Raw genomic sequence first — 15,401 nt, 5'->3', positions numbered from 1 at the left:
TAGGTGATCAGGAAATATTTACCTGGGTTTGAGGTCTGCCTTCCTCCAACGAAGGCTTTTAAATCTGAAAAAAAATTGGCTCCATTCAGGATATGGAACTTTGTGGATACATTTTTTTCCAAAAATTTATGCAAATTTCAAACATAGAGCGGAGTTGATAGAATTTTCCAGTGGTGCCTTGTTACTAGCCAGATTCTACCGCTAATGTTTTCTGATACTGGCTTTATCCATCCCTCACCTATCCATCTGTCTCTCTATCCAGTGTCTTTTCTTTTTGAAGTTGCAGACATCAGTACACTTCACCCGTAAGCACCTTCCACATACCCATCCTTAACTAGAGTTCAATATTTGTTTATTATTCTTTTGTTTTCCTTTTGAAGTAACATATATGTTCGATGAAATACACAAACATTAATTGTATATTTGCTGAGTTTTGACAAAGGTAACTGCGTAACTTAGCCCCCTACTGAGATGTAGAACATTACCACCACTCAAGAAAGTTTCCTCTTGCCGCTTCCCAGGCGATCCCCTCCTTTCACCCCTAGAGGCAAGCACTGCTTTGATTTTTTTCCATCATTGATTAGTTTTGCCTGTTACAGAACTTCATATATATGAAATCATATAGTATGAAGTCTTTTGTATAAGGTTTCTTCTACTCAGCCTGATGAGTTTGAGAACCATCCGCGTTGTCACATGTACCTGTAGTTTGTTCCTTTTTACTGCTGAGTAGTACTCCATTGTATGACAATACCACAGTTTGTTTATTGATTATCCATTTATCCATTATCCACTCTCCTACTGATGGACACTTGGGTTGTTTCCAGTTTCTGTCTATTAAAAGTAAAGTTGCTATGAATGTTCTCAAACAAATCTTTTTTTTTTTTTTTTTCGGTACGCGGGCCTCTCACTGTTGTGGCCTCTCCCGTTGCGGAGCACAGGCTCCGGACGCGCAGGCCCAGCGGCCATGGCTCACGGACCCAGCCGCTCCGCGTCATGTGGGATCTTCCCGGACCGGGGCACGAACCCGTGTCCCCTGCATCGGCAGGCGGACTCTCAACCACTGCGCCACCAGGGAAGCCCTCAAACAAATCTTTTTGTAAACATATGTTTTCCTTTTTCTTGGGTAAATATCTAGGAGGAGAAATGCTGGATCACAGGGAAGATGTAGTTTAGCTTTATAAGAAACTGCAAGACCTTTTCCCAAAGTGGTTGTATTTTTCTATACTCCCACCAGGAATGTATGAGGATTCCAATTGTTTGTGGTTACTTTTGCAGCTCTTTGCTTCAATCGCACACTTAACTTTGTCTTGTACACATGACATGCGTTTACTCTTATGATAGGGCCATATTACTTAAAGCTCCCCCCCATTTTCCTGACTACTAAATGTATAGCCAAACTCTAGATGGAGTTGCTGAAATGTGAATTAACTCTCTGAGATAATAGCTTTTCCTGAAAGCTTACGTGTGCCGAGCATTGTGTTAAGCACTTTATATGCATTATCTCACTTAATCCTTACAGGAACCCCATTATACAGATGAGGAAACTGAGGCCCAGAGAGGTTAACTTGCTCAAAGTCACATAGCTTGGAGGTGGCCAAGACTTGAACCAGAGTCCGTAATCTATTACCATCATGCTATAATGCTGCTGCCTAAGGTCCTTTGTCCAGAGGCTAGCAGGAAAAAAAAAAAAAAAAGAGCTTCTGTGTTCCCTCATCTAACCCCCTTATTTTTCAGCTGAGGATACGAAGGTCCAGAGAGGAGAAAGGACTTGCCTGAAGTCCCCTATTAGTTAATGGCAGAGCCATCAGAATCCAGGTCTCCTGCCTCCCAGTCAGGAAATCTTTCCACTCCAGTGCACAGCCTCCTTCAATGCTTTGGGCAATTCGGATTTTATTTCTAGCTTTTTAGTGTATGACAAGAGTCTGAAAACCACTTTGAGATCTTTGAAAGAAGCGCGTGAATCTAGGAGGGTGGAGTAAGGTCAACCTTCCGTTTGGGGCCAAAACATAAGGTCATAAATTGTCAAATTTGTGTCAATTCATACCTAAACGTTATCATGAAAAATATTTCTCCTGCCCACTCAGTCTTCTCTGGAAAACAACGTGAAGACTTGGGGTACTCTGTGGGAAGGGAAGAAGCCAGAGGGCATTTTTCTCTTGGACTCGCACATCGCCATCTGGTGGAAGCCTTGCGTTTTTGTTTTTCTTCGTTTTTCTGCTCACACGTTTGTTGCCCTTTTCTGTGCCACGCCCTGCGTTAGGAGCCGGGGATCTAGGTGAGACTTGCTTCCTGACGTAATGGAGCTAAAACTCTAGGGGGCGGGGGGGTTACCCAGACCCTTACAACGCCCTGTGGTCAAGGCCCTATTAGAGGCAAATAAGACAAACCTGCATTTTCGTTCTGGCTTGGCTACCTAGCAGCTGTGTTACCTTGAGCAACGTCACTTAACTTCTCTGTGCTCCGGTTTCCTCTTCTGTAAAATGGAAATAATAATAGAAAGCGCTCACTGTAGGATTTTGTGGCAAGGACTGAATAAGATAATGCTGGGAAAGCACTTAGCATAGTGCCTTGAACATATTAAATGTTCAAAAATGTCAGCTGTGGTTACTTCATTATTAACAATAAGCATATGGTGCTGTGAGGCCCAGAAGAGAGGCATTTAACTCAACCTTGGAGAGCTCAGAGAAGACGTCCCCGCGGATGTGACATCTGAGATGTTTTGAATAGGAAGTAGCCATTCGGACCCTTTCTCCACGTGGAAAGCAATATCCGCAACGTACGAATAAGGAAAACAACAGTGTTCACCTCCCCTCACCCCTGCATCATGAGGCATGGCACAGCATTCTTGCCTCGGGGGAGCCAGGGGTTTCCGTGAGGGCCTCTTAGCTGCAAGATGATGTGGGAACATTTAGGAATTCTTGGAATCAGGACCCAGACCAAGTGAGAAATTGGTTCCCACAGTGGGTAGGCAAAGCCTGACTTGAAATTAGATGCTAAGAGAAAAATCAAGACCAGTTGTGTCAACTACCACGTGTTTGTTTTAATTTTGACTTTGTTTGGGGGCAATAATGCTTCAGTGGCTCTTTATTCATCCAACATTATGTTCAACAGGCATGATGGAGCCTGTTCATTTCCCACCGCCTCAAAACACGAATAATTCTGGGCCCCTCAGCTGCTCTCGAAATTTTGCCTGGCACACACCATGACCACATCTGATTCTGTTCATACTGTTTTTCCCTGCCAATGCTTAACCCTTCCACATTGTCCAAGTTTTACTCATCCTTCTAGGTCTAGACTTTCTCATTTGTTCATACATTCATGAAATATTTTTTTTAATTAAGGTATAATTGACCTATAACATTAATTAGTTATAAGTGGACAACATAATGTTTCGATATTTGTATATATTGTGAAATGATCACCACAGTAAGTCTAGTTAACATCCGTCACTACACAGTTACACATTTTTTTCTTGTGATGAGAACTTTTAAGATCTACTCCCTTAGCAACTTACAAATATGCAGCACAGTGTTATTAACTATAGTCACCATGCTGTACATTACATGCCCAGGACTTATTTATTTTATAACTGGAAGTTTGTACTTTTGACCCCCTTCACCCTTTTCTCCCACACACCTCCCAGCAACTACCAATGTTTTCTGTATCTATGAGCTTGCTTTTTTTTTGTTGTTAGATTCCACATAGAAGTGAGATCACGCGGTATTTGTCTTTCTCTGTCTGACTTATTTCACCTATTCCATTGTATATATACACCACATTTTCTTTATTCATTCATCCATTAATGGACATTTAGATTGTTTCCCTATCTTGGTTATTGTAAATAATACTGCAGTGAACATGGGGATGCATATATCTTTTCAAATCAATGTTTTCATTTTCTTTAAACACCCAGAAGTGGAATTGCTTGATCACATGGTAGTTCTAGTTTTAATTTTCTGGGGAACCCCCATACTGTTTTCCACAGTGGCTGCACCAATTAACATTCCCACCCAACAGTGCATGAGGGTTCCCTTTTCTCCACACCCTCTCCAGCACTTGTTATTTCTTGATAATAGCCATCCTAACAGGTGTGAGGTAGTAGCTCATTGTGGTTTCGACTTGCATGAAATATTTTCTGAGAATGTACTATGTGCCGGGCACAGTGGCAGGCGCTAGAGATATAGCAGTGAACAAGACAGACACAATCTGTCTACCTTCCCAGAGCTGACAGTCTGTCTGAAACTACAGCCATGAAAACAAAGCACTGTGACCATGTGTTACCAGGGCTTTCTCAGACAAGGGGTATATCTAGAATAGTGCTCTCCAATTGTTTTCACCACATAGCACACATAGATAACATATATGAGCCCCTAGGATAAATGGATAAGAAAGCAGCCTGCCAGGGAGCTCTGGCCACTCCAAGGGCAGAGGGCATCAATACCTCAGGCACACCTAGCATCTCTGGGAGATCTCTGGTTGAGAATCTCAAGCTATGGCCCATGGCATTGCTGTTGCTCTCACCCCACTTTGTCCTTGCAGGCTGATGGGCACAGAAGGGATGCTGCTGCAGATGAATACACACTCTTTGTTATTAGCTAGAAGTTGGTAAGAGTCACTCTTGCCTCTTCAGCATTAGGCGCAGACTGGAGGCTCCAAGGAAGCCTTCCCAGACAACTGAAGCCTAAAAGGATCTCTGTCTTTTCCGAATTCCTACATATTTAGAGTCTTCAGCTCACAGTTCAGCTTCTAATTCACCCCCATAGTCTGACATTGTATGCTGAGATCGTAAGACCATCTTTTGTCTCCTCTATAGCAATACTACACGAGAGGGCTCAGAAGTACTTCTTAAGTGTCCTGTTTCAAGACAAAAGAAATCTTATTGGAACTTAAGAGGGCCTTCAAATGGAAATGGCTTTGCTATCTAAGAAAAGTTCAGTGCCCAAGCCATCTTTTAAAACTTCAGAGAAAAAATCCCAAAGCTGTAAGAGAATGAGGTCATCCAGCTCCAGGCCAGTTTGGAGTTTTTCTTCTCTGAGCACAACCAAAGGCCAACCAAGATATCCCACAACCCCAGGAGATGGGGTCGAGAGAGCTATTGTTTATATCATGAGCAAAAGGGAAGAATTCACAAGCAAAGAGAGCCAAAGGGGCGTCTTGCAGAGAAAACAAAGACTCCTGCTGAAATGAAACAGAAGAGTCCACATCTTTTCCTTCACTGGGACTCCCTGAGAAAGGTTAATTCTCTCAGCATCAAGAATCCTGATGGCTAATGAAATGCAGATCCAGTTTAGAAATGATGCAACCTCCAGGAAGTCTGCGGGGCAAATCTGACAAATTTTAACTCATCTCTGTGCATTGCTTGCTCAAATAGTTCGTGATTCAGTTACTAGGCAGGAAACCTTCCTGATTTCCCTCTCTGGCCCCGTCTCTCTCCCACTCTTGGGACGCTACATTGCTACTTTCCTATACTGACACATACAGTTCACCATCCCAAACTGAACGTGGGCATTGGAATGCCTTATCCTAAGAAATGTCAAAGATACAGCTAAGGTAGAGCTGTTGACCATAAAGAAGAAAATGTGTGTGGACATGTCTGTGATATATACATATATATATATATATATATATATATATATATATATATACACACACACACACACACACACACACACACACCTTGTTCTGAGCTTCTTATAACTCTACGAGCTAGAAAAAGCTGGGCACAAGAAGAAATACCTGACTTCAAAAGAATCATTTTCATAATTCTGCTTCAAAAGTCACTCTGAAGAGATACATGGATGGGTCAACATATTCTCTCTTCTTTTCCCTTGTCCCTAGGAGTCTCTTGACTCTTTTTTATTATTGATTTCTCACAGCCCCAAGGCAAAAATATGAATTAGGTAAAGTTGATGTTTAGCACTTCCAAGCAGTCCCACCCCTAGAGCCCATTTCTGATTCTTGATACCCTTAGGAGTGTCTTCTAAGAAATAAAATGGTTCTAGACCTCATTCTCTCAGAATCTCTCAGGTTTTCAAGTGTCAAAGGAAATAGCTAATCTATCAACACAAAAGAAAAATCAATCCCACATCAACAGGAGAGGGTTAGGGGAGCCTACAGTTAACCAGGAGCCTCCTTCTTTGGTAACCTGTGAAAACTGCCCTCTCTTCTGTGAATTATTTTGTAGTTTAATCCTAAGGACAGGTGTTAATAGAGGAATTTACAGATCCAGCAAACAGGTCACTGTTGGCCAATGAGAGAAGATGAGGCACAGGTACTGTTTTTTGTTTGTTTGGGTTTTGGTCATTGTTATTGCTGTTAACCTTCCCATGTGATTCCTAAGTGCAGCCAGGGTGAAGAACAACTTGGAAGGATGAGCTTGGCAGATTGGAGAACACAGAAGTGAAAGAGAATGGAGTTAAGGTAAGACAGGTAAAGAGAGATCTTCTGATTCAGGGACTTGAATACCAACCTGACATTTTGATTTGAATAAGAACAGCATCAACAAGGTGGTATTTTAAGAAGGTAAGTTTGGCAGATCTCTATACAAGATGGAGTATACTGAGTATACTGGCAGTGATGGAAAGAAAAGACTTGCCAAGAAACTAGTTAGGAGGTTGGTATAGCTCTTCTAGTGAAAAGGGGTGAAGGTCTGATCTAGGGTGGTAATAGCGGGAAGAGAGTAAGAAATGAACTTTAGGCACATGATGTCATGTCTCTCAAAAACTAAGCCCAACTGAGACTGAAAGTGGGTGCAAACACTGAAATATACTGACATACTTCAGGTATTTTAAGTTCACCCAAGTTGTCTGTGTCCCTTACTTCACAGCTACCTAGGTCTACTTCCTCCCCATCAAGCCCACAAAGATGCTTCTCATCAGATGAACCTTTCAGGTTCTCCCACACCCTTAATTAAACACATTTGTTCCAAAGACTTATCAGTTTGATGATTAGTACATGCTGGACAGAATATGATGAACCCGATGGGTTCATCCTCTTCTCCTCCAAAACACCGAAATACACCCAACTTTCAACTTCTCCTCCATATTATCAATCTTACCTGCTCATGCCAGACATGTCTGACCCTACCTACCCTGGATGCTCATGTAAACAAGATATGGGACATTTTCAGCATGCCAGAAGATTCCCTCATGCCCCTTTCCAGGCAATACCACTCTCTTCAGAGAAAACCATTATCCTGGGTTCTATCACCATAGGTCTGTTGTGCCTATTCTCGAACTTCATATAAATACAATCATAATGTACTGTGAATAGCTTCTTTCGTACATCGTAATTATCTGTGAACATAATTTATCCATGTCTTTGCATGTAGCAGTAGTTTACTCTTTTTACTTGCTATGTAGCATTTCCTTGTATGGATATACCACAATTTCTTTGTCCATTCTCCTGTTGATGGACATTAGAGTTATTTCCAATTTGTGGGTCATTATGAATACTGCTGACATGGGATCAACTTATAGCAAAGCTTTTTTAACAAGCCCCACCCACACTGTTCTGGGAAATTTTCTTGAATTCTTGTAATCCCTTTTTTTGTTGTTGTTATTCTCTCTCTCTAGAACTTCTGTTATTTAAATGAGGAATCACTTGGGCTGATCCCTTAATATTCTTATCTTTTTGTTCCTAGTTTTCATCTTTAAAAAATACTGTTTGGAATTAGATAGTGGTGATGGTCATACGAAACCGTGAGTATGACTGTCACCTAACTGTACACTCAAAAATGGCTAAGATGGCAAACTTTATTATATATATTTTACCACAATAAAAAACATTTGGCTCCTCGAAAAGTTCTACTTCCTGAGAGATTTCCTCTACTATTTCAACCTTTCTCTTGAATTTTTCATTTCAGCCATCATGTTTATAATTTCTAAGAGATGTTTTTATTTTTTTTGTTTTCTATATATTCCTTTTTTGCAGCCTTCTGTTCTTGTTTAATGGTAGTTTTAAAAGTTTTTTTTAAAGCTTTCTTTATTTACCCTGCGGAACCGATTTACTCCAATTTGCTTTTTTCTCCTTGCTTTTATCTCTAGTCTTCCAAGGTTTGGTAATCCTTGCCTTCTCATTTAAGAAGAGAGTACTAGTACTGACTGGGAGGTCTAAGAGTGTGGTTGCCACTGAGGTAGAGGAGGTGGGAGTATGATGGCAGGGGATAGCTTTCTTTCATGGACATCGTAGGATAGCTTTCAACCTGTGCTTTCCAAACTGTGGCTTGCAGACTCTCTAAAGCCGTGCTGTCCAACATGGACATGAAATTAAAAATTCAGTTCCTCAGTCACACTAACTACATCTCAAATGCTCAATGGCCACACATGACTAGTAGTACTATAATGGATAGCACAGATATGGAACATTTCCAACCTCACAGGAGTTCCATCGAACAGCACTATCTTGCGGGGTCATGAAATCAGTTTAGAGGGTGACAACCAACATTTAAATAAATGAAATAGGAAGTCTCAGTATTGTTTTTTTCACATAAACATTGTTTTCACATAAACATTTCACATAAAATATTGTTTTATACACACATAAGCATGTGTGCAAAGCATCGTGGATCACAGTAAAAAAAATGAAAGCACTGCTTTAAATTATATATGCACAACTCTGATTTTTAAAGAGAGAGAACATGAGAATTACAGAAATTCCTTGTACCTAGTAGAATCCTCACTTCTTGTGATGGCATCAGCCACAGCCTCATATCCCTATAGGAAACTTGGGACCTAGGGCATCATTAAAAAGCAAACCAAAAATCACCTTGGGACAGCAAAATCACAATATGAAAGCTAGATGTGATGGGCCTTAGGGACAAATACACTCCCTATTTCTTCTGTCATTCATCTTTCCCTTTTCACAAAGCGTCTTTTTTTGAAGTCCAGTCTTTCTCCCTCTCTCTCTCTCTCTTTCTTTCTTTGATACAGGAAGAAGAAACTAAAGCTAAGGGGGGTATTTTGAGATTTGTCCATGGCTACAAAACTAGTGATAGAAAGAGCCCAGGTCTCCTCACCTCTAAATCCAGAAGTTTTTCTTCAAAGTCTTCAGGGGCAAGCAGTCCTTTAAGGCCCTGAGGTGCAAACCAATATGTTAAATAACTTGACTCGTGAATGTTACCTGGATACAATGATAATGATAACAGCTAACATATGTTTACTATGTTTTAAACACTTTATATGGATTAACTCATTTTTACCCTCACAACCATCCTCTGAAGTAGATCCTATTTTATCAATCAACCCCATTTTTCGGGAAGGAGAAACGCAGTGGAGGGATGTTAATGAATTGCCCAAAGTCACACAGCGAGTGAGTGGCAAACTCAGATAAATTAATTTCTCCCTAAATTTTAATTAGCCTAAAGGTAACAGTTACCATTTACTAGCACGTACTAATAATGCACACAACATGACTATGTTTTGTCCCACAGTATCAGTGCTGCAGAGGGATTCTACTCTATTAACTGTATGAAAGTTAACAGCTTTGGGTTCAAATCCTCCAAACTAATGGATATGATTTATACAACCCAGGTTATCTGCTTAATGCGATTCTATAAACCTAGAGAGGAGGACTTTTGAAATATGTGTTTAAAAGTTTGGCTAGTATTCTTCAAACTTGCACATTTTATCTTGACGCATAATTAAGCACAAACTGGCTTGATAACGTGGGTGGATTTATTTCTTAAGAACAAACGAAGCTTTTCATCAAGGAAAACGTGAAAACCTAAGTAACAATCCTGCAATCGTGCATTTTAACAGAAAGTAGAAATATGAATACATTCTAATTTGTAACTACATTTGAAAATTAAAATAGTTCTCTCCAAATCCCAAATACCACACAATCTTTAATCTGTTCTCATCTTGTTACTCCAGAAACATCTGTCACATGCTATCAAGAAAATAGAGGCAAGGATTATTAATCAGTCTTTATGGCCAAAGAAACATTATTCTCCTTAACTTCTGACTTTTTGAATCATTCATGTGTATCTCAGTTCCAAAAAGTGACACAATTATACCTCCATTCCAGAAAAAAAAAAAATCAATATGAATATCAAATATCAAGGAGGCAAGGTACTTTCATGTAATTAAAGCAAAGTCACAAGTGTTCGTCTTAGAAATGTACATAATTTCAGGAAAATTTTTAAGTACAACTTTATTTGATGGCTGACATGTAATAATAACAGTGAACAATTCAAACAGGTATAAAAAAGGTAGGATCAAAATCTTTACGCTCAAATACTTGAAAAGTCACTATGAATATGGAAAGATCTGTTTACATAAACACGTATATTTGCTGAGGAAAAATCAGGGGGTAGTGGCATCTCCCTGGTCCGTTAACAATATTTGGATTTTCGCAAAGAATTAGCAGCACCCAACCTTAAGTGTTAATTACGCGTTTCTAAAGGACCCATACAACAGATTAGTTGGCAGTGTTCTAGCTTTTGGGAGATGGGAGCGGGTGAGGGTTCAAATATCTGAGTACGCATGCACTCACACATTTAAAATCACCATTCCAAAAGGAGGGGACTCACATACTGAAAAAGTCTAAGAACATCATCCTTAGAGGATCAACAGTGGGCCAGAACAGTGGAAGCTGAATAGTAGTCTACTTGGTAAGAATGGTTTTTCACTCTTAGAAGGCAAGTTGGGAAGAATGAGAATACTCACATACACATAACTCAGGGAGACCTTGCTTCAAATTTTACATTGCAGAACACTGAACATTCTTTACAGAAACCTCCGTTCTTGCTTATAATAACACCAGATGATTTTTCCTTTATACCACCATATACATAACATTTAAATATTTTCTTTATAAATATTCTAGAGCAAACAGAATGTGTTTTGTTGCAGTGGTGGCCCACATCTGTACAAAGCAATGTAAGCAACATATATATATAGGTATATATATATATATATATATATATATATATAAAATGACTAAGAAAAAAGTGCAAAGAATAACAGTATTAAGAATTTTTGTTTTTTTTTTACAGTAACTATGGTTCAAGTGTGAATACCTATCAGGGATATATAATCCCAGATTTTAATTAAAGATTCAAAAAGAAGCCCACATACCAAGTTACTGCACAAGTATCAGTCCCTTAGTGAGTAACTTCCCTTCTCCCAAATCCAGCATTTCCAGTTTCTGAACTCTTCTCAAACAGAAAAAAAGTGGTAACAGTGTGTTCTTCCCTTTAAGTTCCTAAAATGCATCCAAGTTAATTAATAATTCGGAGATTAAGTCAAGATGGTAGGGAAGTCATTCATCATAACCCGCTTTTGCTAAACTTAAAGCAAAATGAAAGGCTTTTGGTAATACAAATAATTGACCAAGAATCAAATCAGCAACAGCAAACAGACCTTAAATTACAAGTGTGATTTAATACACTTTAAAATCAATCCCTGCTATCAAAGATAAGTTCAAAGTCTAAATCCTCTCCCTGGTTCAGTGCTGTGCAAGGGTTGGAATTCTAAATACTTATGATTTCAACACCTTTTCTAACAGAGAAAATGCTTCCTGTTAAAATTTGATTAACTTTCTATTATTTTAACTCTTGGTTTGTCTTATTTTGAACAAACAGAAACGCAAAGTTCAGCATTTTTTAAGATGTACTTTTACTCTTAAGTCATTCAAATAATTACAGTTACTGATTTCACATCTCCAAGTTTCAAAAAAGCAGTTGAATTTCCCTTTAAATATATTACTAGATATTTTTTGGTGCGTTTATATTGTTTTATTCTTACTTCAGGCACTGTAATTATTCACAATATTATCATGATTCTATGTGTAACCTACACAACAATTATGAATGCTAAAATGGTTTCCAAGGTATTACTCGATTCTGTATATTATGATTCAAGACAAATGGTTGGAAGAGAATTTTAAAGCCCTGCAGCACTTCTGCTTTGAGTAGTGTTAATATATTTTTTTGGTCATGCTTAATATTTGAGCATCTTCTGAACTAGGAAGACAACAGACATTGGAAGTTGCAAATTTCCTCAAACTACATTCTACTCCAGCTCCAACTTATTTTGTTCAACATTAAATATTTTTTCTTTAATGAAACAAGTATATCTTAGGCTAATTTTTAAAAACAGGAATTTTGCTCTAAAATTAATAACACAGCTACAGGGAAATAACTTTTCAGTTTCAGCTTCACTAGAACTATGCAAAACTAAGTCAAAGTAGACTCGACAACTATTTTAATCACTTTGGGTTTTGTTTTTTTATTACCATGACTTTAGAATGATACACTTTACATTCTAACAGACAGCTCAACAAGGCTGAAAACTCAGAACTGAAAAACCACCAGGCCGCCTCCTGTACAACTGTAAGTAAGAGAGCAGCATTTTATTTGCCCCCATACATTCGCTCAATGTCTTTGAGGTAATGGTTCTTCAGTTCCTTCCTTTTCAGTTTGAAAGCATCAGTGACCAAACCAGTTTCAGGGGTCCAGGGCTCTGGGCTTAAGCGAACCTTGATTGGAGTTTCAAATCGCTCCAATTTCACTGAAATGAGAAAGGGGGGGTAGGAATGAGGGAGAAAGAGGGAAAGAGAGGGAGAGAGAGGGGAAAGAAGGGGGAAGAGTGACGAGGGTTAGGAAAATGGGGGCGAGTGGGAGAGAGAGAAACAATAAAACATGAATTTTGCAGGATTCACCTAGATGGTGCAGGTGATGAGGCAAACTTAATGGTATGTTAGAGTTAGTTAATGATACCACCACCTTACAATTTCATTTTATATTTCTCAAAGTACATATCAGTTGTTTCAGTTGAATGGTTTTGGACTATGCAGTTTTTTTTCTAATATATATGTAGACACCCTCCTCTTCAGAGTCTTTCTATCTGTTGCGCCTTCTGCCTGGGATGGCCTGCCCTGCTGTAGCTGCATGGCTCACCTCCCTACCCCATCCACGTGTCTGTTCAAATGCCACCGCCTCAGAGAGGACTCCCTTGACCACTCCTAACGAAACAGAAGTCCCTTTGTCTCTCTGTATCCTCTTATGCTATGTCTTCTTCAAAATACTTATCACCACCTCATATATTATATATTTAATGCACCTACTAGAATGTAAGCTCCATGAAAGCAGGGGCTTTGTTCTGTTCACTGCCATCCATAGACTACACTGAGCCCTCAAGGAACATACATATTTATTCATTCATTCTACAGAAAATTAGCCTCTAGACAACTGTTCTTTGTAAGCTTTATTGTAATTCAAGTAAGAATCAAAAGGGGGGGTTGTGAGTTTCATACTCTTAAATGATATAAGAATTGATGCAGCACATATTGGATTTGAGTTAGACAACACAACACATGTTGAAAGAAATGTAAGAAAATGGTGAAAATAAGGACACAGAAGCAATCCATACAGTGCTCAATAATTTTAAATTCAATAAATTATATTCAATGAAGTTACTTATTATTAATACAAGGTCATCCTTAAAATTCTGAAGGCCTACTAACTGTAATGTTAATCTACAGATGAGCTTTATTTTATATGCAATTATTTAAAATAGCAATTTCGAAGAAGCAAACATCTGCATGTTTTAAAACTACTGCTAAACAGCCTAGGTAACCTGAGAAACAACTTGGTTTCAGTGATAAGCACAAAGAACTCAAATTCAATGAAGTTTTTGTTCTAATGCTAGTCTGAGCTTTATGAAAGCTTGGGTGAATTAGCGAGTTTCTCATTAAAATAAGAGAAAAATATAAAGCTGAGTGTGAAAAGTAATGTTTCAAATTACTTAGAACCAACTTCCTAAAAGTAATGCCTAAAAAGGTAATAAAGGAATATAAAACTTGTTCAAATTAACCATATCTACTCTGATGATAGATTATAGCTCAGTTATACAGAGGTGCCTGAAATAAGGTCACATTTGGATCTCAAGGGAATAGTTAAATTCTCAAATACCGATCTGGCTCCGAAACCTTTTATTTCATATTACTTTACCTACTTACACAGGTCGTATTCCAGAAACACTGACAACAATGGGACAAAGCAGGTACGTTATTTCAATTGCGCACAAGGAAATTAAGCATTTTTTTTTAATGCTGCATTAGAGGTTTCATAGTTTTGGAAACTCCTAAACATTAGCTAGTACCACAAGCTATAGAGAGCAACGGGCAATCACACAGTTTCCTATAAATTAAATAAATTTATAAATTGCAAACAAGTGAAAAAGATTAGGGGAAGAAAAAAACAAAAACAATTTTACACGTGGCATTTTATCAGAATTACCTAGGACATTATGAAATGTGACCTGCAGGTGGCAGCAAATGTCAATTTTTCTAGCCACTGATAGTTGTCAAATCACCCCAAAACCATTATTTTGCATTCTTATGATACTATCTATACCTTGCACTTATATTTAAAACGTGAAGAGGCCTGCTATGAACGATGTATGATTTCAGGCAGATTTAACTGAAAACAATCAAAACTATTTTATACTTTTTGGCCTAAGTCTCTGAAATTATAATTTGAAGCAAAAGGTTAGCAAAATAAATCTTCTGTGGCACACACGAGCTTATGAGTTATTTAGATTTAGCTCATGATTAGTGTTCATTATCCAAATCATGAATTGTTCCATTTCACGCCTCAAACCAAGCACAGGAAAGTTATGTAGGCCTAGCAGGTCCTAGAATTGTATTCCATTTTCCAGCCTGAAAAACTTCCCCCACTGTTGCTTTTACACAGGTGAATATTCAATGACAAATTATTCAAGTCACATTCTGCTCCATTAGTACGTTCAGAGAGTGACTAAGAATAACAGCCTATTGGCTGAAATACTTTTTTTTTTCTTTTTTTTTTTTGTGGTATGCGGGCCACTCACTGTCGTGGCCTCTCCCGTTGTGGAGCACAGGCTCCGGACGCGCAGGCTCAGCGGCCATGGCTCACGGGCCCAGCCGCTCCGCGGCATGTGGGATCTTCCCAGACTGGGGCACGAACCCGTGTCCCCTGCATCGGCAGGCGGACTCTCAACCACTGCACCACCAGGGAAGCCCTGAAATACTTTTTAAAATACTACATTTAAAGAAAAAAATGAGGATTTGTATCAAAGAAAATTCTGGAAGCCTGGTGATATTAAAAAGTGTGATATGTCAATAATACTATAATTAACAAAACCAACTTTAAGAAAAAAATTAAGCTACTGTCTTTATGCTTATACAGTAACTTACTTTGCAGATTATGTTAATAGGTAACTGCTATTTAAAACTTTACAGTGACCAGAGTTAACCAGAAGAATGTTCTTCTTGGGGAAAATAGTTTTTCAACTTCAACTTGCTAACAAATGTTACAAACTATATTTTTTAACCAAAATGGAACCCAAGTAGTTAATTTTAAAAATAAATAATAGTAGCCTAGTTAGGGAAACAGGTGTGCTCATGTATCTCTGACA

At 38.6% G+C, this 15,401-nt stretch overlaps 1 protein-coding gene across 7 annotated transcripts in view; it reads right to left on the bottom strand.

Annotated features, from left to right (window-relative positions):
- Positions 1 to 9,656: 9,656 nt before the first annotated feature.
- ACSL4 (acyl-CoA synthetase long chain family member 4) overlaps positions 9,657 to 15,401 on the bottom strand; it is a 76,298-nt gene continuing 70,553 nt past the window's right edge. For all 7 annotated transcript variants that reach the window (XM_067723867.1, XM_067723868.1, XM_067723869.1 and 4 more), the window contains one exon: positions 9,657 to 12,512. In XM_067723867.1, the coding sequence (XP_067579968.1) occupies positions 12,355 to 12,512 (158 nt within the window). In that variant the 3' untranslated portion in view covers positions 9,657 to 12,354. The remainder of the gene's footprint in view (positions 12,513 to 15,401) is intronic.

The sequence above is a fragment of the Pseudorca crassidens genome, chromosome X (assembly GCF_039906515.1).
Source record: "Pseudorca crassidens isolate mPseCra1 chromosome X, mPseCra1.hap1, whole genome shotgun sequence".
NCBI lineage: Eukaryota > Metazoa > Chordata > Mammalia > Artiodactyla > Delphinidae > Pseudorca > Pseudorca crassidens.
The sequence above is the reverse complement of the archived record's forward strand: the minus strand, read 5'-3'. Positions and strand labels throughout refer to the sequence as shown.